Source organism: Mustela putorius, unplaced genomic scaffold (genome assembly GCF_011764305.1).
Source record: "Mustela putorius furo isolate JIRA1106 unplaced genomic scaffold, ASM1176430v1.1 tig00003867_pilon_pilon_pilon, whole genome shotgun sequence".
NCBI lineage: Eukaryota > Metazoa > Chordata > Mammalia > Carnivora > Mustelidae > Mustela > Mustela putorius.
The window spans coordinates 9117575-9139383 of NW_025422019.1; the positions used below are offsets into that span (position 1 = coordinate 9117575).

Sequence of the window (21809 nt, forward strand, 5' to 3'; positions counted from 1 at the left end):
ATCTGGCTCTCTGCTCAGCGGGGAGCCTCCTGCCTCCTCTCTCTCTCTGCCTGCCTCTCTGCCTACTTGTGCTCTCTGTCTGTCAAATAAATAAATAAAATCTTAAAAAAAAAAAATTCTCATCCTAGACCCAACTTTCTGGCCCAACTCACACCTATGCTTCTGCAGATAATGCTGCTCTTTAAATGAATGAGTTATATAAATGCAGAACATTCGTGTCATTTTGTTACCATGATTAATTACCCCACTTAAAAAATACCTACCAGAATCTGTTGGTGGTGTTTTTCAACTTCGTAGCCTCCAAAATGCAATATGCCAGGTTTTGCCTGTATAACCTTATTATTCACAACTTTCGCATAAACCTCTATAAAAACAATGTAGGTAAGTACACCATAAGATGAGACATAAGAGAAAATATTAGATAAATGAAGATCCTATGAATGTGAACTTTCTTTAATTTAGGGTATTTTTAGCATATGGAAATTTCAGACAGAGGATACAAGATCAATGATCTATTCCAAATGAACTGTACTGCTTCTCCTTCTATATTTACACATCATTTGGGAGATAACCAGCATCACAACACAAATTCACATGTATTGTTTATTACCCACTAAAATAATCTGCTCTTTAAAAAAATAAAATAATCTGCTCTTCCTATTTTATACAAGTCTTCGTAACAAAACATGAGCTTGCAATAGCACACACCCTAACTTTGCTGCTCTGCGTAACCCTTATGTGACTTATTATGTAACAAATACACAGTTTAAAGACTCCAAGTGTTTAGTTTCATCACTAGATTATTTACCTGTTATCATTGGATTTCCTCCAAATAGAATTACAATGTGATAGAATAATCGTAAAGCTCTGAGTCATTATTGCTCTGGACAGTAAAGTCTCAAACTGCTATTAGTGTAACGTGAATATCTTTTTAATTTTTCTCTTCGGTTCTGAGAACGAGGTTAAAACAGCCGATCTCACAAAAGTGTCCAGGTCTAGAATACTTTCCCCAGCTCTTCATGAGGCAGGAGTTGAGACGTGTAGAGGACGCACCGAGAACCCATGGCAACCCACTAGGCATTTGTTCATAATCCTTGTTCCAGCCCTATGCAGTGGGTACTATTTCCATTGTTCCGGTGAAGGAGCTGAGACTCAACAAAACTAAGCAACTTGCCCATGGCCAGGAGTTAAAAATCAAACCCAGGTCTGTCCGATTCCAACCACTGAACAGCCTCTCTCAATATGAAGGCACTGTTCAGTTTCTTACACATAATGACCTTTTACCTTTGGCTATTGCCAAACACACATGAGCCTGAGACACCCTCCCCCATTGCTTAGCCTGCTGTGATTCTTATAAACATTTGGAGTGCATATGAAATGATTGGTGGTCTTCTCCTCACCAGGTGACCTGACACTGTCATCAGGTTTGGGCCAAACCAAAGGGCTGGGATGGGGTCAGGATGGTGTTTCTGGGGGATGGGTGATCAGTGTGGGTTATTTGATCATTTTTTAAGTATTGAAATGAACCTTCTCTGGTAAACTTGTTAAATGCTGAACATTTTGCTTTCGTTACTAGGGCCGCAAAATAGACCCAGAACCGATACTTTTCTGTTGATGCCCAGAAAGAGTCAAGTCTACCAATTTGCACTCAGTAAGTTCTATGATGACGAAAAAGCCACACCGAAATACCACATTTCAGCATCTGTGATGGGCCTTGAAAGATGAGTGAGGAGCGGCCTAGTATGATGGTAGAGAGCTGGAGATTGGTCGACCGTGACAGAACAACACCTCTCCACCCAGCTGTGCTGCCATGGATAATTCCTTTGACCTCCCTGAGCCTCAACTTCCCCACCAGTAAGATAAAAACTGAACGTTGACATTGTGTGGATTAAGTGAGAATAATGTAGGCAAAATGATTAGCCTCTTACATACTAGCTACAAGATTTTACTAGGCTTTCCATGTGCATGGCAGGGAAAGGATGTGCATGGAAAAAGGCAAGCAGGTATAAAGTGCATGTGGTCTTAAAGAAGCAGGAGTAACTGTGTGGTTGGAGCTGGGAAAGAGCAGTGCACAGCGCGGGGATGGTGCTCGGTGGGCAGGCTTGCATCCACAGAAGAGGGGGCCAAATGCCTAGTGAAGGAAATTGCAACTCTATTCCCAATGCAAGGGAACCCCTGAACGTATCTGAGCAAGATAGGGGCAGGGCCAGCCATGACTGCACAGAGGAAACTGACGGGGTGTGAAGGTGATACAGAGGAGAGCACTAGGATAACCCAGTGATCCTGCTGAGGATGAAGAACAAGGCAGTGGGGACAGACAGGTAAGCTGTTAGAGGAAGCAATAGAACTTGGTGACTCATTTACATCAAAAGAATCTATCACGAGTGGAGGGACCTAAATAGAACCATAATAGCTTAATAATAAAGGCTATTGTGAGCCCATAAAACAATATAACCCATTAAACAATATAGAGAAATCAGCACCAAAAATACCATTGTGCTTTCTGGACTTTGGATCCTCCGGTAAGATGTAAATTGTAAAGCAAATCTCTTTTCTACTCACTTGATTCTAGAAGGTGATTAGGTACTTCCCTTCTTTTCTTGGGCTCCTCCACTAGCCTTTTCAAAAGGAGGGGGGATACATTAGTAAATGGTTCTTCGGCATTGCCCAGTTCTCTGCTGGGGGTTTTCACCACTGCCATTTTATCATGAAAAATCGAGTCTTCTTTTTAGAGCCAAAGGTCATTTCCTGGGGGTGGGGGTGGGGGGGACCAAACAACAGCAGTATGAGAAACCACACACATAGTTGTTTTTTTCTCAGTCTTTGACAAATGTACCTCTGTGACTGTGTGTACCAGGCCCTCCCTGCCTCGCTGCCTCTCCTGGCCACTCCATTCCCACACAGAGATGTCCCATCAATCTCGTGTCACACATCACAACCCAATATCATGCCTTTGCTCAAAACCCTTCTGTTGTCCTTCATTCTCTCTCCTCAAAGCTTTCCCCAAAATGTAGTCCTGAGATGCTTTTGAGCTATTAGGAGGGGTATATGAATGGAAAAATAAATCAAATCGGAAAAGTTTGAAGTAAATAGTTAAACAGGCTTCTTCTGAGATTTCTCCAAATCAGTCTCTTAGTTACATGTGACCATGAAACCCTTTACCATTTGACATCCTGGGGCCAACTTCCAGGGTCCGTCTCTGGGGTGATGAGAAGTTGGAGTGGCCGGTGGACCTCCTCCAGCACCACAGAAGGCATTCCTAGGAGCTCTGCCGTAGGATCTAGGGTCCTGGTTCACGGGGACCCTTTGTCAGACTTGCTTTTCCTTATCATGTTAAGTTCCACTCTCTTCATAAAGTCTATGCGGACCCCAACACCCTTCCACATTCTTCAGCAATTAACGCCTCTACTACTCATTGGGTCTTAATGATTTATTGCCTTGTGCGCTCTTTATAAAGCCTATATATCTTGCCACCTTCTACAGCTAAGTCTCTAAATTTGGGGGTCCTCGTACATGCTTGGGGGGCTGCTCTGCGATGTCTCTGAGAGTGAATGTAAAATCATATGTGGATCGTTATGTGCTTCTTTCTCTCTCCTCTCTCTCTCTCTCTTTTTTTTTTTTTCCTGGAGAAGGCTCATAACTCTAGATTCCCTGCAGTCCACAGCACCTAACAAAATACAGTAACCACACTGAAGACAGTGTTTAATAATCATTGCCTGGAAGTTTCTCCTTTCCCCTTACCTCCTCCCACCTCCTCTCACTAGCATCTCTGAAGACTTGCCCCTCAGCACAGCCTCCCCTACACCAGTGTACTTCCCCTCCATCCCTTCAACAGCACCTGCCTCTAGTTCACTTCCAGGCTCCCTCTCCGTGGCTGCCTCAAGTTCCCTGCCTGGACTTCGCAGGAACAAGGGCTAAACCATTTTCAGGAGAGCTCCTATTCCAGTTCACTCAGTCCGGGGTGAACCCGTCTCTTTTCGCACGCCCCGGTCCTTGGTCCCCTGGTCGCATCCTCTCTACCCGCAGGCCCTCTCACCCTAGCCAAACGCCTGCTCCCCTCAGAGCCCCTTTACTCCGTCTCCTGCTAGGGGTCGGGGTCGACCCCAGACCCACGCAGCACCCCCATGCTCACACAACCCTTTAGGCCGACCTCTCTCTCCTCTGACCCCAGCCCAGGCTGACCCGCAGCGGGACACCCGCCCCGGGTTCAGGCTGCCTGAGCCCCTCAGCGGCGGCCCAGGGAGCCAAGTCCGCGCCCCAGGTCCCAAGCGGCTCACACAGGAGATGGTTCCGGGGCGGAATTCCGCGGGTGCCCATGCTGGCGTCGGCCTAGGCGTCGGCGTCGGCTCCGAGCGTCGCCATGACGACGCGGACAAGCTCCCGGGGGCGGTGTCTGCGGCCGGACGCGACCAAACTCCCCAGGGACGTGGGGCGGAGGTTGCGGTCGGAGGAGGCCCTGCGGCGGCGGCTCGAGGTCCGGAGGCCGCAGGTGACTTCTGGGGACTCGGAGCAGTCTGGAGGGGCTCGAGAACAGAGAAAGAGCGATCTATGAGGTGCGAAGGCAATGGATTCCCGAGGGGAAGTGAGAAAGTCGGGGGACACCGTAAACTGGAACCCTGAGGGAGCGGACCGCGGGAGGGGGCGCGGGCCCAAAGGGGCGGGGCCTCCCCAGCTCAGTGGGCGGGGCTTCCCGGCACACCTCCATTCATGGAATCGCTGAATACTTAGGTATAGTTTGTTCTACATTTTCCGTTATGTAAATTTCCAACACGTAAAAAGGTAGGCAGAATAGTACGATGAACCTTCAACACCTATCTGTAACAATGGTCAAGTCATGGTCAATCTTGTTTCGTCTGCACCTTTCCCCTACAACCTGTATCATTTTGAAGAAAATCCCAGGGATCATTTCATCCATAAGTATTTCAGAAATACCTCCAAAAGATAAGAACTCTTTAAAAACGTAACCACAATTCCAGTGCCTTAAAAAATTAATTTAATTGCCCCACGAGTGTCATAAATGTCACGTTTAGAGTTGCCACGATGAATCAGAATTCAAATAAAACTCACACATTACAATAGACTGATAGGTCCTTTAGGTGTCTTTTAGTTGACAGATGCTCCCTCCGTAGCTTTTTGTTGTTGCAAATTATTCACTGAAGGAACTGTTTCTGTTCTGATACTGATATTTAGGAGTTGTAAACCACAAACCTGGACTTGCTCCCCAGACTTCCTGCCGTGTCTGCTCCATCCTGCTCACCCGTGGACACTATTCCTTACACAGATGTTTCAAGCTTCTCTCTTCCCAGGAGTTGTCCCTGTCTCATTTTTTTCATTGTATGCCTTGACACTTGCTTGATATTATTTATGGCTTCGTGTTGATAAGAAATTAGAGTAGGAAGCCAATAAGAGTATCTGCCTGTTCTACACCCACATCACTTGTGCTGTATGTGGTTCCCTCCCCCGCCCCCCCCCCACTGGGAATATTCATTTTTCCCATCTTCCTATTCTCCAATCCGTCCCTGCCACCAGGGTCACTGGTTAAAAGTTTCCCCATCTTTCAAGGCTAGTCTGGAGGTATCGTCTACCCTCCCCGTAGCCCTCCCAGTCAGAAGTACTGTTTCCTTAGTCTGGGTTCCATACGCTTTGTTTTAGCACCTTTTTCAGCACTTATCTTCTTATATGTTGCACCCATTACTGCTTGTGTGTCTTAAGCTGTGAAATTCTTTTTTTTTTTTAAGATTATTTATTTATTTATATGACAGAGAAAGACACAGTGAGAGAGGGAACACAAGAAGGGGGAGTGGGAGAGGGAGAAGCAGGCCTCCCTGCTCCGACCAGAGAGCCCAAAGTGGGGCTCAAACCCAGGACCCTGGAGTCATGACTTGAGCAGCAGGCAGACATCCAACGACTGAGCCACCCAGGTGCCCCTAAACTGCAAAATTCTTATCAGGAGGGCACTGTGCCTTATCTTTGGATCTCCCGCAGATCTTTGTTTATAGTGATTATCTAGTAATTGTTGGCCAAGTGGGTGAAAAAAAATCCATTTGTTTATACAGCGTGTTGTTTTAGTTCTTTCCCCTTTGTTGCCCCAACAAGGTTGTAGATTTTAGAATAAATACTTTGTTTCCCACAGTCCCAGACCTTTCCACTCCAGCTTAAATCATCAAATGCTTATTTCTGTACACTAGTTAATGGGTATTGGGTAACACATTTTAATTTGTCCTAAAGTTTTTTTTTATAAAAAGTGGTGAATTCTCTATTTCATAGGTAAATATAGACATAAAAATAGATATGGAGATATGGATAGAGATATAATATGTAGGTCTCTGTATAATTCACCATATTGCGCATTATAGCATAGTGGACACTGCTGGTTGTCTACTCCCACCTTCCAGCTTTGCTCAGTCTTCTCCCAGTTCCAGTTCCCCAGATCCCCACTCCTAGCAGTAGCTGCTGATTAGTCCACACCTGTCATGGAACTCCCCATCCACTTGCAACAACTGATTTACCATTCAGTATGTAACCAGCTCCCACAGAGACATTACAGAAAGACTTCTGGGAGACCTCTGGAAAAGGTTTCCTCCTAAGAAAGAAACACACATAAATACAGTATCTTCCTCTTTCTGGACATTGTAGTCTCCTAAAGTGATTCCTTGGAAACTCAGCAGCCATCAGAGGCCAGGAGGGGCCTGAGCATGAAGGTGAAGCTGGTGAGCAGGAGGCAGGAAGATTCTGGACATGGATGACATCATCTCACCTCTGTTTGCCTGGTACCCACATCCCATTATCTCTTTTTTTCAACTGAAAACATTCTGACATATAATGATCTCTCTCTCTCCCTCTCTCTTTTTTTTTTTTTTAAGATTTTATTTATTTATTTGACAGAGAGAGATCACAAGTAGGCAGAGGGGCAGGCAGAGAGAGAGAGGAGGAAGCAGGCTCCCTGCTGAGCAGAGAGCCCGATGCGGGACTCGATCCCAGGACCCTGAGATCATGACCTGAGCCGAAGGCAGCGGCTTAACCCACTGAGCCACCCAGGCGCCCCTCCCTCTCTTTTTTAAGATTTTATTTATTTATTTGAGAGAGGGTAAGAGAGCAAGCAGGGGAGGGGACGGAAGGGGAGGGGCAGAAGGATGGGGAGGGAGGAGGCAGGAAGGGGAGAGGGGGAGAGCTGGGGGAGAAGCAGGCTCCCAGCTGAGCAGGGAGCCCAACACAGGGCTCAATCCCTGTGATCATGACCTGAGCTGAAGGTAGATGCTCAACCAACTGAGCTACCCAGGTGCCCAGACATACAGTGATTTCTAAACACTCCTCCAAGTGTGAATGTTGCACAGGAGCTTGTTAGAAATGCAGAATTTCAGTTCATCCCAGACCTACTGAATCAGAACCTGCATATTGATAAGATACCCCGGAGATTCACAGACACATTAAAGTTTGAGAATCACTGTACTAATGCCCTACAATTACAGTTGTTTTCAATGATCAATTATTTAACCAATTTGCTTATGTATTTCTCATTTATTTTACTGAGAGTTTTTGGCGAGCAGAATACAAAGGTATTACAGCCTCTGCCAAACTAAATCCATGAAATGGGTGTGAAGACAGGCACAGAAACTCTAAACTATAAGCATCCGCTTCAGAAGCACTGGGGAACAGATAATATCCTTGCTTTAAACTCCTCGATGTCGGGGTGCCTGGGTGGCTCAGTGGGATAAAGCCTCTGCCTTCAGCTCAGGTCATGATCCCAGGGTCCTGGGCTCTCTGCTCAGCAGGGATCCTGCTTCCCTTCCTCTCTCTCTCTTTCTCTCTCTCTCTCTGCCTACTTGTGATCTCTGCCTGCCAAATAAATAAATAAAATCTTAAAAAAAAAAAAAAACAACTCCTTGATATCTTCACACTGTATGGAAAAGAAAATGTAAAATACTTAACAACAGAAAAGAAATATGTTTGCAAGGCTCTCTAAGATGTTACTTATGACCTTCTCTCTCCACCTTCTCCTTGCTTCCTTGATGCACACTACCCTCTCCCCAACCCCCGCCCCCCCAACACCCCAACTCCCGCCCTGACCCTGTGTGCTCCACCCCTCCACCCCACCACATCCCCTTGGCCTGGTGTGGTGGGTTAAAGCAAGCTGAAAATTCTGACACTCCTCTCAAAGGGTCCCTGTGCCCTCCCCTTGAATGTGGGTGGGTCTGGGGCTGCTTTATCTGCCCAATCCAGTCCTGCCTGAATCTCTGATCTCAACGTTCATGAGAAATAATAAAATGGTTGTGATTTCAAGCCTATAAGCTTTGGGATAGATATAGCTACAGTGATAAATTACGAGAAACTTGGCTAATTCCTACTCAGCCTAAGGATCTCTTCTTTGGAAGAGATCTTCTTTGGGGCTTTCCCTGGTTCCCCTTTCTAAATCAGGCCCTACCCCACCATCTTCTCTCCCTGCACTGGGTGCTCTCCCTTCAATGCGCTTCCTGCAGAACGTGGTTCTAGACCAATGGGGCTGACCTTTACTGAACTATTAGTTCTTTACTGAGATAGCAGTTCTTTACTGAAATATCCGTTTAGTAGAGGCTGACTTGTTTATCACTGTATGCTCATTACCTTGTATATTGCCTGGCACATGGTAGAACTTCCAAGACAGTTGTAGGATAAAGTCGTTAATGAGTTATGCCAAGTGAGATCTAAATTTATATATACGTATACATGTATGTGTGTGTGTATGTATAGAATTGGAATACGGACAATATATTCATATGGTTCAAAATCTAAAAAGTAAAAAAACTCCCTCCTACCCCCGTCCTTAATCACCAGGTTTCCTTTCCCAGAGGCAACCTATGTTGCTAAATTCTTTTTTTTCAAAGGTTTATTTATTTATTTTGAGAGAGAGAAAGGGTGTGCACTCGTGGCAGCAAGGCTGAGGAGTGGAAGGAGAGAGAGAATCTTGATCTTATGACCCTAAGATCATGACCTGAGCCGAAACCAAAAGTTGGACTTTTAACGAAGGGCCCTTTGGGCACCCACCAGATTCTTATTTGTCTTTTAGTAATACATTACACATACACAAGCCATTATACGTATGCTTGCATTTATAAGAAGTTCACCCCCTGTTTAAAAGCCCAAATAGGGATGCCTGGGTGGTTCAGTCAGTTAAGTGTCTAACTCTTGATTTTGGTTCAGGTCATGATTGCAGGGTCATAAGATTGAACCCCATGTTGGGCCCCATGCACAGCAGGAAGTCTGCCTGAGATTCTCTCTCTCTCCCTCTGCTGCTCTCCCCCCTCTAAAATAAGTAAATAATTCTTTAAAAATAAGTAAATTAAAAATAGAAGCCCCAATAGCTTACTCTTCTGTTTCCTCTTTTCTTCTACTTAAAAATATATCTGGGTAATCATTCCATATTTGTGCATGAAGTATTATCCTCATTCTTTTTTTTTTAAAAGACTTTATTTTATTTTTTTAAAGTAATCTCTACACCCAAATGGGGCTTGAACTTAGCAACCTTGAGATCAAGAGTCACATGCTCTACTGATTGAGCCAGCCAGGCACCCCCTTCTTCGTTGTTCTTTTCTAGCTGCAGAAATTCTATAACTCTATAATCAGTTTGCTATTATTGAATATTGAGGTTGTTCCTGATCTTCTGCTATATAAACAATGTTGTAATGATTTATATAAGTGCACGTGCCATTTCTATAAACTTGTACATACCTTCATTCATAGGCATGTGAGTGTATCTATAGGAAAAGTTCCCAGAGTAGAAGTGTTAGGTCAGAGGGTCAGTGCATTTGTAATATTAACTATTGAGGTTGCCCTCCATGGCCTTTGTCTTAATTTTACTCCTACTTATAAGGTATCAGAGGACTGGTTTCCTTATGACCTCACTACCAGAAGATATTATAAAACCTTCATGTTTTTGTCAGTCCAGTAGGTGAAGAGTAGTTTTTCAGTATGGATTTGTTTTGTAGCTCTCTAATGATAAGTAAAACTGAGTTTGCTTTCATATGTTTATAAGACATTTATGTTACCTATTCTGCAAGTTCATGTCCTTTACTCATTTCCCATACGGTTCTTGATTTTTTTCTTATTAAATCACTGGAGCACTCTCTATATTACAGTCTTTTGTTGCAAAAAGTTTCCTTAGTTTATCATTTGACTTTGCTCTTAATGGTTTTTGTCTTTTAGGATTTTAAAGAAATTTTATGCTGTATTCATTGTGTATTGCTCCATAAAAAAGTACCTAAAACTTAGTGACTTAGAACTATAATCCTTTATTCTTTCATGGTTTTTGTGGGAAGGGAATTCAGACAGGGCACAGCAGAGATGGCTTGTAGACCCAAAAGCTGGGAGGTGGACTTGTCTGAAGGCATCACTTGGTGGTTGGTGCTAAAGCTGTCCGCTGGGGACCTAGATGAGTCTCTAGGCCAAAATACCCACACGTGGCCTGGACTTTCTCCCAAAATGTTCACTAGATCCAAAGACAAATGTTCCAGGAGAGAGTCAGGCATAAGCTAGCTTTATGACCTAGCCTTGAAAGTTGTGCAGGACCACTTCCAAACTCATTCTATTGGTTGAGCCATATCACAAATCCCCTCAGGTATCCCCACAGATCCCCTGGATTGCTCAATTGGTTAAGCACTAAACTCTTGATCTCAGCTCAGGTCTTGATCTCAGGGTTGGAGTGGCCTGCCCTTGGCCCCTGCATAGACTTGTAGGGGCAGGCCACTCCAAGATGGGCCACTCTGGCATAAAGATTATTTTGATTTAAAAAGCAAATAATCAATACCCAGCAGATCTAGGAAAAGCTGTTTATCTTCCCCACCTACTCCCTGAAAAGAATGTAGATAGAGGAACTGGTCCAGGAAGGGAGCTATCACCACAGAAAACTACATTATACTATGAACTAGGTATGGCATGCAGGGAAGGGCCCAGCAAGGCCTGTTTAATCAAAGTCCTTTAGGTCCCCTTGTTTTTGAGGGGCCCAGAAAACATTTGTTTACCAAGCATTTACTCTTTTTCATCTTCCTGGGAATTGCTTTTTTTCCTTTGAAGTCCCTGACCTGTACCCCCCCTTCTTAGTTCAGAATGACATATATAACTTATTTCACCTGTCTTAGGAATTTCGTATCTGTGTGGATTCCCCAAATACATGATATTAAATTTGACTCTTTCCCGTTCATCTGTTTTGGGTCCACTAGATTCCTAGTCCAGCTAGAAGGACCTCGACAAGCAGAGTAAATTCTTCCTCCCCAACAGACTCCACCTCTCAATGGAGAAGTGTCAGTATCTTAAGGGAGTACCACATTCTCTGTTCTCTGGCCCTGACTATGCATGGGAGGGTATAGAACTGCTGTAGCCATCTTGCTATCAGCCTGAGCTTATTCAAATCAAGGGAAGACCGCGCCAAGAGACCCACATGCAAACAGAACCTGAACCACGCATGAGTCCACCTTGAACTATGCTGTCTCTGGGCTCTCAGTCATGTGAGTCACTCTTCATCCCTATCACTACTTCAGCCAATTTGAGCTGGTTTGTCCATTACCTGGAGCCAAATGCATCTGAAGTTGTATATGCAGACCGTTTAATTGCACTGATCTTTTTTTTTTTCAACCTTGTGATAATGCTGAAAGATGGATGTTATTTGCCCCATTACACAGAAGAGGGTGTTAGCCCTGGAGGGCTTAGGTAACTGCCCAAGGTCACATGGCAAATTGATGCCTAAGTCAGGATTTGAATCCAGGTTTGTTTGCTGCCAGCATTCTTTTCTGTATGCCAAGCCAAACTGCCTAATCAGGCAGAAATGTGGGGGCCTCTGGGAGATCGGGGTACACCTGATCTTTCTTTGTTCCCTCCAGTGAAGATAAGGCCTTGGGAACACTGGGAACATTGTCTTTCAGATATGGTTTTATTTGCTCTCCTTTATTTGATCTGTCTTAATGATAATATTTCACATAAATATTTAAAAGGATGCTGACAAATGGAGGAGGAAAATGAGAAAAGTAAAGGAAAAACTGCTTTTCTGAGAGAGCCAACCTACATTTCCAGAGTGTAAACAGTGAGCTGGACCATAAAAACCTCATTAAAATGTCAGTGTTATACCTTTGTACTTTAGCACCGAATAGGAAATCATGCTTGCCCCATTATTTATGGCTCATCAATAATACATTAGCTGGGTTCCAGAAAAGCTCACATTCAAGAGAGGACAGACCTCTTTGTTTGGTTTATTGAGCAGCTGAAGGGGCAGAGCAAGTTCATTTCATTGGTGTAGTCATTTGGTGAAGGCCTTAAACCCAGAGACCCAGGGACAGCCGATTCCTCACTCCCAATGCTGTCCTCCACCCCTATCCCCAAATCAGTCCTTCTGCTCAAAAGTCACTTTCCCTGGAGAAGCCTTCCTTATGTGTATGCCAGGGGACATTGTTACAGGTGACAGAAATGGATTTAAGTGACAGAAAGAATTAAAAAGTAAAAAAGTTAAAATTGTGTCTCTCTACCTACCTATCTTCTATCAAGGGAGGCTTCAGTCACAGCTGCATCTAGGTGCCAGAGATGGTGTTAAGATCTTGTCTTTCTTAGTCTCTTGTTCTCTACTCCATGTTGGTTTCATTCTCAGCCAGGACTCTTCACGATGTGGGAGGGCTGCCATCTTGCTGCTAGCTTAGTATAATGCTCATGCATAGGTTTTAGTGGTGCCACTCTTATTGGCTTAGCATCAGTCATGTGCCCATCCCTGAACCAATTACTGTGCTAGCTGGTGGTGAGGCCTCTCCTCACCTAGGTCTGGGTCATGTGCTCACCCTGGGGTTGCTGTTGGTAAAAGCCTCACCCAAGCCACAAGTTCTGAGAGTAGGGGAGGGTAAGGGAAGATCCTTGTACCAGAAGGGGGAATGGAGGCTGGCCAGACACACCAACAGATGTCTATTAGATTGAACCTTATAAAATTATCGATATTGAAATATATTTTACCCATGAGAAGGGTGACCTCATACATTCACCCTCAAGGTTGGGTCTGGTCTCTCAGTACAGGCTCCCATAGAATGTATCATAGTTTACAATCTCCTCCACCATACATTCCGTAGTTGCTCACTTCAGCCCACCAATTGGTCTGTTAACTGTGGGGTTACATAAACTTCAGAAGCCTTGACCACCAGCCTCCATCATCTTGCTGGGCCTCCTGAAAGGGGTTGCAATTAAAGTACCCCAGGCTTTGTGCAAGGGGCTGAGATCGCCACGGGCAATTGCCCTAGGCTTCCATCATTCTGGCAGGGCCCCAAGAAACAGAATAGGTACTCAATGAATATTCATGAAATGACTGTGCTTAATTAGTTCTCTAACAAGTGTTTATTGCTCCTGGAAAAATACAAAAAAATGATTTCATGTTGGAGAAGTAATTGAAAACAAAATCTCTAGTCAAGCAGGTGAATCTTCGCCACCAAAGGAAGAAAAGAATGACTCGGTTTTATTATTAAACGTTAAACCAGCCTGAAATGTACATCCTTGACAAACCACAAAAGAGATGGCAAAGACAAATAGAAATCTTACCCTTTTATAGAGCCAGGCACACGCAATCCCTTACACACACAAGTTAATTGTCTTTACCCAAAGGGAAAATAAAAAGACTTCTATCATTTTGACAAGCAGGAGATTACAACTTGGAGCCAAGTGTCTGTGCTAACCTCCCACAGTGACAGAGGGCTGGGGCATCCCCGAGCCTTGGTATCCATTTTCACAGACGTAGATTCACTGTCTTCAAGAAAACCATTCCCAGATTCAAAACTGGTAATAGGTTCATTTTGATTTTAAAAAACATTTACATACATCTCAAAGAGATGGAGGCGATTTCTAATTACCAGTTTTCTAAAGGAAATGCTAAAAAAGAAGGAAGAAGAGAAAAGATCTTTTTCTCTTCAGGCACCAGAGATTTTTCAAATTTAGCTTTTGAGGGATTGTATTGCAGGGGAGGAAAATTTTTTTACCCCTACCCTTCAGAGCTCAATGGCTGAAGCTTGCAAATCAATCTGATAGAAGACAGGTTAACAAAAGCGAAAGCAGTTGTAATGACCACTGAAATTTCACAAGGAAATGAAATTTGGGGAGGCGGTCAGATGATTGAAGTATAGATACTATTTTAGGTTAAACAAAGGAACTAGAGGTTTGGGGGCTTCTGGGCTGGGGAAGCAAGTTGTGGAAGAGGAGGGAGGGAAATGTATGATGAATAAGGTTTGATTGTTATGTGGATGTCTCTCAGGTGATAGGAGTTCTCTTGGGGCATAACTCTCTTCCAGGTACAGACTTTTTTTTAGCAAGTGAAAATTTCCTTTATAAATGTAAATTTTCTTTACAAAAAGGAGTATTTATACTTTATCATTAGGCAGTCAGAAAGGGGTTGGGAAAAGAGCTTTTCCTGTGGCTGGTAGTTCTCATCAGCTTTTTCAAAATAATCCTTACACCAAAATGGCATATTTGGTGTAAAATGGCATATCTGATGGGTTTCACACATTCTGGTACCCATCAGAGTTCTGCCTCCCTGGGGTGATAAGAATATCTATATGAAACCAATGGAGAACAAGTTACCCTGGAACCAAATAGAGGATCTTCCATCCTCAGGGTAATTTCTAAACTATTGTCATGAAAAGGTGAACTTATGTTTGGGGTGTTCATAACTTAGGTTTGGGTTTTATGTCCCACTCTACAGGCAGGGGTAATGGGAGAAAAGGATTAGAATCAAGACCTAGATAGAAAGTCATCAAAATCAAAGAGATAGGGCACTCGAGTGGTTCAGTCGGTTAAGTGTCTGACTCTTGATTTCAGCTCAGGTCATTATCTCAAGATCCTGGAATTGAGCCCTGGGTTGGGCTCCACAATCACAGGGAGTCTGCTTGAGATTCTCTTGTTCCCTCTGTCCTCCACCCTCACTCTCTCTCTAATTGGTAAATAAATCTTTTTTAAAAAAGAGAGAGACAGAGAGATGGCCCCTCTCCATCACTCATGGGGGTTATAATGAAGTTTAGAGAGTGTATACTTTGGTATTTCCCCCCAATGGTCAAAACGGTGTTTATGGTTTCATACGCTCTTCCAGAATCTTTTCATTCTCTCATCAGGAGGTTGAGTCTATGCTGCCTTCCCTTGATCTGGGCAGGCTTTTGTCTGAATGTCAGTGAACCCTCTTGCTAAACTATAGACCCCAACAGTTATAATCAGAAATAGACAAGACCCCTTAACTCAGCTCTAACTTAAAACCATTGTGCTTATTTCTTATCACACTTTCTTGAGGCATTGACAAGACATTTTGCAATAATTGGAATATTTCAGGCGCCAGAGCAAAAAAGCCCTTATAGCAATGGAATATCTAGAAGACCACATCCCACACTACCCCTTCCCCACCATGATCGTGGGTTGAACACATATTAACCCTCACCTATGACCACTGCTCTGTGCCTGCTCTGTTGCATGTCCCACCCCTGCAAGCTCTCTCTGTAAGACTCTAGATGTCCATCTTGATGCGGAGAACAAAGGCAAAAGAATAGTAGATAAAATTAAATTTCCGTATAACCCGCAGCCCATGGTCAAATACTTGAGATAGGCAGAGTAGGACCTTCCTCCAGAAACTCCCAACTGTCTTAATGTTAATACCTTGTACAGGAAAACAACCTTAGTTTGACAATAGCCAGGCGTCCAGTCTTCTTTCACATATGAAAGTCCGTTTGGAAACTTCCTTTGTCTCCCAGCTTAAAAGCCTATAATCAGTTGCTCCTTAAAATCCCAGAGCAGTTCTTTCTGATCACGGGTTCTGTCCCTGTGCTTTAATAAAACCACTTTTTTGCATTGAAAACATCTCAAAGATTCTTTCTTGACAGTTTGCTCCCGTACTCAAACATCAAATCCCATCACATCTTGTGGGCTGGGAAGATCGGTTGTTAAGAACTGAGCAAGCCACCTCCCTGTGCTGTAGGCACTCAAAATAAATCTCTCCCTTTCTCTTGAGTTATTGGCTCCTCTTGCACACAAGTTTATCTTGAGTTGGTTGAGAAGCAGTGTGGGCAAACCCAGCCAGCAGCTCTCTCCTTTCAATCAATTTGTCTGCCCATTTTGTGATCTCCCCCAACCGCGTCCACTCCCCCCACACCCCGATGTAACCAGTTGGCAGTGGAGCCTGCCAGGGCTCACCAGTTCCTTTTCTGAGTTAGTGATGATGATAGACAGATTGGCAATGTAGGCAATACAAAGCAAGAGAAGCAGCCCTGGGGATTTCCAGGGCTGGGTCATCAGTCACAACATCAATCACAACACAAGTTTCCTACTCAATCTTGGGATGCACACCTTTGGGATCATGAGCCTCTAGGAAGCTGCCTGTCACTGAGACCAGGTGGAGAAAGCACACAGAAACAGCAGGAAATACCTGAGGAACCCCAGCTGCTCCAGCCCTAGCCATGTGACCAAGCGCCTCTCAAGGTAACTCTGGTCCTAGCCACAGTCTGACTGTAACCTTGGGAGACACTAAATTTTTTTTCAAGATTTATTGATTTATTTGAGAGGGGATGAAGAAAGGGGCAAAGGGAGAGAGAGAGAGAGTCCTAAGAAAACTCCCCGCTGAGCACGCAGCCCTACTGGGGCTCAATCCCATGACCCTGAGATCTAAATCTGAGCCAGGTTGCTTGCTGCTTGCTGCTTTATCAACTGAGCCCCCCGGATGCCCCTGGGAGACACTTTGAATAAGCACTGTCTGGCTGAGGGCAGTCAACCCCCAGAGCTGTGAAATGATAATAAATACTTGCTGTGGTTTTCCATCACTAAAGTTGGGGGTGATGCGTGGGGGACAGAAACAATTCAGGGCTGGGGACCTGAAGGTCAGAGTTCTGGTACCAGCAAGGCAACCTCCCAAATGTGGGATTTTGAGCTACAGGCTCATCACATCTCATTATTGTGACACTTGCTAAAATGGTAAGGAAGACTTTTATTCAAGACTATTACTATGGGGGTATTGCAACAGTGAAGAAAAACCCAGCTCAGCTTGGAACACAACAAGGACCAGTGGAGATTTATGGCCAAGGAGCAGGGTGATGGGGACAGGGGACAGAAAATCATTAAGAGGAGACATCAAGAGGCGCCTGGGTGGCTCAGTGGGTTAAGGCCTCTGCCTTCGACCCAGGTCATGATCTCAGGGTCCTGGGATGGAGCCCTGCTGAGCAGAGAGCCTGCTTCCTCCTCTCTCTCTCTCTCTCTCTGTCTCTCTCTGTCTGCCTCTCTATTTGTGATCTGTCTGTCAAATAAATAAATAAAAATCTTAAAAATAAATAAATAAAGAGAGGAGACATCAAGGGTGGGAGATTCTTGCTAGCAGGACTTAGCAGGACTCTTGCTGAAGGCAGGCCAGGATTGGGACACCAGAGGTGGGAGATGAGGAACTTCATCAGAAATCAAGGATGGTCATCTATCAAGAGATGGAAGGGGGAAAAAAACAGAGTTGGAGGGATTGTCACTAAGCTGAGGATGGTGGGACTCTTGCTGAGACTGGGCTGGGCAGGCCAGAGACAGAGGGGTCCTGGCTCTGAGGAGTTGAGCTCAAGTTTCATCAAGGAAAGAGTTTTTGCCATCCTTTTCAGGTTCGTCATTGCTAGTCCCTGGCACCTCACTGTCCCTGGTTAGTTCCCGTAACCTTTCCCACACCCCCGCACCTCAATGATTCTTTCATTAAACACTCTTCAGTGAAACCGCCTGTGCAAAGTGTTCTCCCTCTCCTGCCAGGCCATGACTGCTGGTCCCGCCACCCCCAGAGGGCTGTTTTAAGGGTCAAATAAGACGGTGTGTTCCAAAACACTTTGGAAGCCAGAGGGTAATAAAGTACAGTGCAGGCAGAGGCTCCTGGGTTCAAATCCTGCCCCTACCCCTTTGTTAGCTGTGTTATTGGAGGTGAGTACTTACCTTCCCTAAGCCGTGAGTTCCCATCTCATTGATCGAGGAAAGTAAACATCGCTCATACAATCCTGGAGGACTAGCTATGGTAACACACTCTAAATGCCTAAAAGGTTCTCCAGCTAGCACCTGGCAGGTGCTAACTACCTTGTTAATTCCCTCCCTCTTTCCTTCTACCCCTATTATGAAACTGTTTTCTCAGATAGGTTTTCTAAGGCCACTAACTGCATCAGTGGCTTGTGAGTGGGCTTCTCATGAAACACTTCAGACCCTTTTCTCAATGCTCTGAGAGGCAGAGCCTCCCATGTAAGGAAGAATGGCGTGCCATAGGCCAGAATTTATTAAATGTCCAGAACAAATGTGGTTCTGCTACTTCACCGGAGATCATGAGGCTCTGGTATAGAGCACAGATTCCATTTTTGTATTGTTTTCTTGAAATTTCTTCCTATCAAAAAAGCAATTCACACTGTGGTTACAGAACATATTTGAGCAACACGAGGTTTATACAGCAAAAATGGCAAGTCCCCATGGCATGCGTTTCTGATGTACATTTAGGGAGCAACAACATTCTTTCCAGCCTGAGTCTTGAACCATTTAAGAAATAAGCTCAGTGGGTTAAGCCTCTGCCTTTGGCTCAGATGGTCATGATCTCAGGGTCCTGGGATCGAGCCCTGCTTTGGGCTCTCTGCTCAGCAGGGAGCCTGCTTCCCCCACCCCCGCCTACCTCTCTGCCTACTTGTGATCTCTGTCAAATAAATAAAATCTTAAAAAAAAAAAAAAAAAGAAAGAAACTCCAGACAGATGAGGTCAAATATCACTTTCATGAGCGATAAAGCTGATCTTGGAGTATGCATTTATACCTGTGGGCAAGCGGGTTTTCTGAAACTGAACTGCATAATTATTTAGACCACCTTGTCACTGGTGATACTGGATGAACATAGGCAGAGCCTTGACCAGCAATAACAGCCCTGGGAGGACAATCCACTTATCGGCTTTCTGCAGGTGGGGGAGCTATCAAAGGAAAGGTCCGGGCAGGATGCAGAATCTCTTGCCAGTCCTTACTGCAAATGCATGGGTCACATAGAGCTCTCCCCACCTCTGCGTGTGTGTGTGTGTCTGTGTGTGAGAGAGAGAGAGAGAGATAGGGGGAGGGCCTGACTGAGGGGGTATAGAAAGGTCAGGAGGATTATACTAATGGCTGCACTCAGGGAGGAAGGAAACATCAAGGGTGGGGCAGTGTGTTCCCCTTCCACACACTTCACCTCCTATTCTCCACTACCGTACTCGTGCTTCCACATACATCCTTGCACATAGTGCACTGAGTCTTTGGGTGAGTATTTCCACAGCAGAAGTTCTTACAAAGGAGTTCATGTTCATATATACTTTAGGCTGATATATCCTGGGCATTGACTGTGGACTTGAGAGCTGAAAGCAGTTTTTCCCCCTTCTGTTTTTGCTGCGATCTGCCAACCTTACCTTATCAATAGCCTCTTCAGGCAAGGAAGGCTGCTAAGGGCTAGAATATGTTGCTTTGAGAGCAAGTTAGCTTTAAAAAATAATAATATTGGGGTGCCTGAGTGGCTCAGTGGGTTAAGGCCTCTGCCCTCGGCTCGGGTCATGGTCTCAGGGTCCTGGGATCGAGCCCCACATTGGGCTCTCTGCTTGGCGGGGAGCCTGCTTCCCCCTTTCTCTGTCTGCCCTCTGCCTGCTTGTGATCTCTCTCTCTCTCTCTCTCTCTCTCTCTCTGTGTGTGTCAAATAAATAGTCTTTAAAAAATAATAATAAAATAAAATAAATTAAAGGGCAGATTAGTCATCTGACCAGAGGTCAGGCACAGAAAATCAGGGTATCAGGGTTAGCCAGGCTTTCCCATCTGACCTTCTGAATTCCGGGGACCCAGCAGCATCATTGACCTTCCTGCATCCTCAGTGCCCTTCTCTGTCAAACAGGCATAATGTCCCTAAGGGGGTTGGGGGGAACTCAAGTGGCTGATGTGTACTTAAATTGTTGGGTCCCCAATGTTGGGTCCGCCAATAATGGGTCCGTGATTAAAGGAGCGTGACTGATACAAAGTGAAGGTCAAGCTAAGCTTTATTTCACACCAAGCATCAAGAATCAAACTGGGGACGCCTGGGTGGCTCAGTTGGTTGGACGACTGCTTTCGGCTCGGGTCATGATCCCGGAGTCCCGGGATCGAGTCCCACGTCGGGCTCTCGGCTCCATGGGGAGTCTGCTTCGCTCTCTGACCTTCTCCTCGCTCATGCTCTCTCTCACTGTCTCTCTCTCAAATAGATAAATAAATAAATCTTTAAAAAAAAAAAAAAAGAATCAAACTGAACATTCGGGGCCGAACCTCTTACAAGAGAGGGTGACCTCTCTCTGTTTCACAGGCTAACTTTTATAGAGCAAAGGCCATGTGGTTGGGCCTGGCCACACACAGGTGGCCAATGAGATTGTAACACCCAGAGAAAGCTGCACAATCATGTTAGGTCACACATAAGTGACCAATTGAATTACAATTTACCCTAGTAGACATTTGAACCAGTCTATCACCTTTTGGCACCCAAAAGGTGCCCAAAAGGCGGGGCCCATACTCCTTGGTAGCTAGGAGACAGTATGTGCCCCCACTGATTGAATACCTCCACCTGGCCTGACCCACCCTTGTATTGGACTTTGTTACCTAGGACTGGTTTCCAGGACTGGTTTTTAAGTAAGTTCCTCCGGGGGGGGGGGGGAGGGGGCAGGGTCAATTTAAGTTTTACAGCATAAACAACAAAATGGCAGTTCAACCGGGGTGGGGCCACTCTGGCTAAATATGCCCTTACAAAAGTGTGGGGAGAAAGGTCAAGATGGAAGAGCCAAGAGGGAAGGAATGGGCACAAAAACAGAGAAAGAAAAAATTGGGTAAGAGCCATTTAAGGGTACCTAGTACTGAGAGGCTAAAAGCCAGCCTCCAAGTCCTCGGGCACTCAGAGTAGGGAGACCTGCCTGAGGACACCAGGAGCACAAAGCCTCTAGGGGTTTATCGTCAGTGCAGCCCCCCAAAACGCCTGGGTGTCCCACAGGATCCACCTGGGTCTCACCTGATCATTCACACCGCCTTGTGCAATGGCACGCATGGGAATGAAAATTTTCTAGAATAGGCGGGTATGACTTTAATAATGAAACACAAAATGAAAATTGGAGATGGAGTGCCACGTCGCTGTGCCACCCGATAGATGCCAAGGCATTTACGGAGCACCCTCTATGTCTGCAGGGCACTGGCACAACCTTTTAACTCGAATGTGGGTATCAATAGATGCGAGACTCGAAAAGGTGTCATCCGTAGCTCATCCGCGGCCAGCCAGGGTGCGGCAGAGCTGCTCTGGAACTTAGCGCGCTTTCCGGACTCCAGGGTGTTGCAGCGTTGAAGCTAAGGCAGCGTGCCCTCTCCTGGTCCCCTCCGCCCCCGGGCTGAGCCTGCGGGAGCCGGCTGCGGCCCCCCCGCGCCCTCCCTCCTTCTCCTCCTCCTCCCCTGCGCTCCTGGTGCGCCGGCCCCCTGCCAGTCTGGGCTGGGTGGAGGAGCGCCCGTAGCGCCGCTGGTCCTTATCGATGGGCTGGGCGGCTTAGCGTGCGCAGCCACCTCTTCCGAGGAGGAGCAGTCCTGGGGCTCACCGCGGGTCGGGTGACCCACCCATGGCTGCTCCGGACGCGGCGACCGGCCGGGGCGCGGGACCCCGCGGAGGGCGCTGAGCTCCAAGGCCGCGGGGTGCGCAGAGGTGGGCGGCCGTCGAGGCGCCCCTCGGGGAGCGCGCTGGGCACCATGCGTCCCCGCTTGCTACTGTGGCCGCCGCCACTGCTCCTGCTACTGCTGGCCTGCACTGCACATACGGTGAGTACCGCTCCCCTCCGCGGGTCCCACG

At 45.8% G+C, this 21809-nt stretch overlaps 2 protein-coding genes across 7 annotated transcripts in view; one reads left to right on the forward strand and one right to left on the reverse strand.

The window, feature by feature from the left end:
• CFAP221 (cilia and flagella associated protein 221) overlaps nucleotides 1-4595 on the reverse strand; it is an 87424-nt gene extending 82829 nt beyond the window's left edge. For 2 of the 5 annotated variants that reach the window (XM_045066503.1, XM_045066504.1), the window contains exons 1-3: nucleotides 4278-4592; nucleotides 2563-2748; nucleotides 264-364 (exon numbers count right to left, since the gene is read on the reverse strand). In XM_045066503.1, the coding sequence (XP_044922438.1) occupies nucleotides 264-364; nucleotides 2563-2701 (240 nt within the window). In that variant the 5' untranslated portion in view covers nucleotides 2702-2748; nucleotides 4278-4592. Of the gene's footprint in view, nucleotides 1-263; nucleotides 365-2562; nucleotides 2749-4277 lie in introns of all 5 variants that reach the window. The other 3 variants (XM_045066505.1, XM_045066502.1, XM_045066506.1) reach the window with 3 other exon arrangements.
• Nucleotides 4596-21426: 16831 nt separating this feature from the next.
• The window catches only part of SCTR (secretin receptor), a 75773-nt gene continuing 75390 nt past the window's right edge, over nucleotides 21427-21809 (forward strand). For both annotated transcript variants that reach the window (XM_004759759.3, XM_013060084.2), the window contains exon 1: nucleotides 21427-21778. In XM_004759759.3, the coding sequence (XP_004759816.1) occupies nucleotides 21710-21778 (69 nt within the window). In that variant the 5' untranslated portion in view covers nucleotides 21427-21709. The remainder of the gene's footprint in view (nucleotides 21779-21809) is intronic.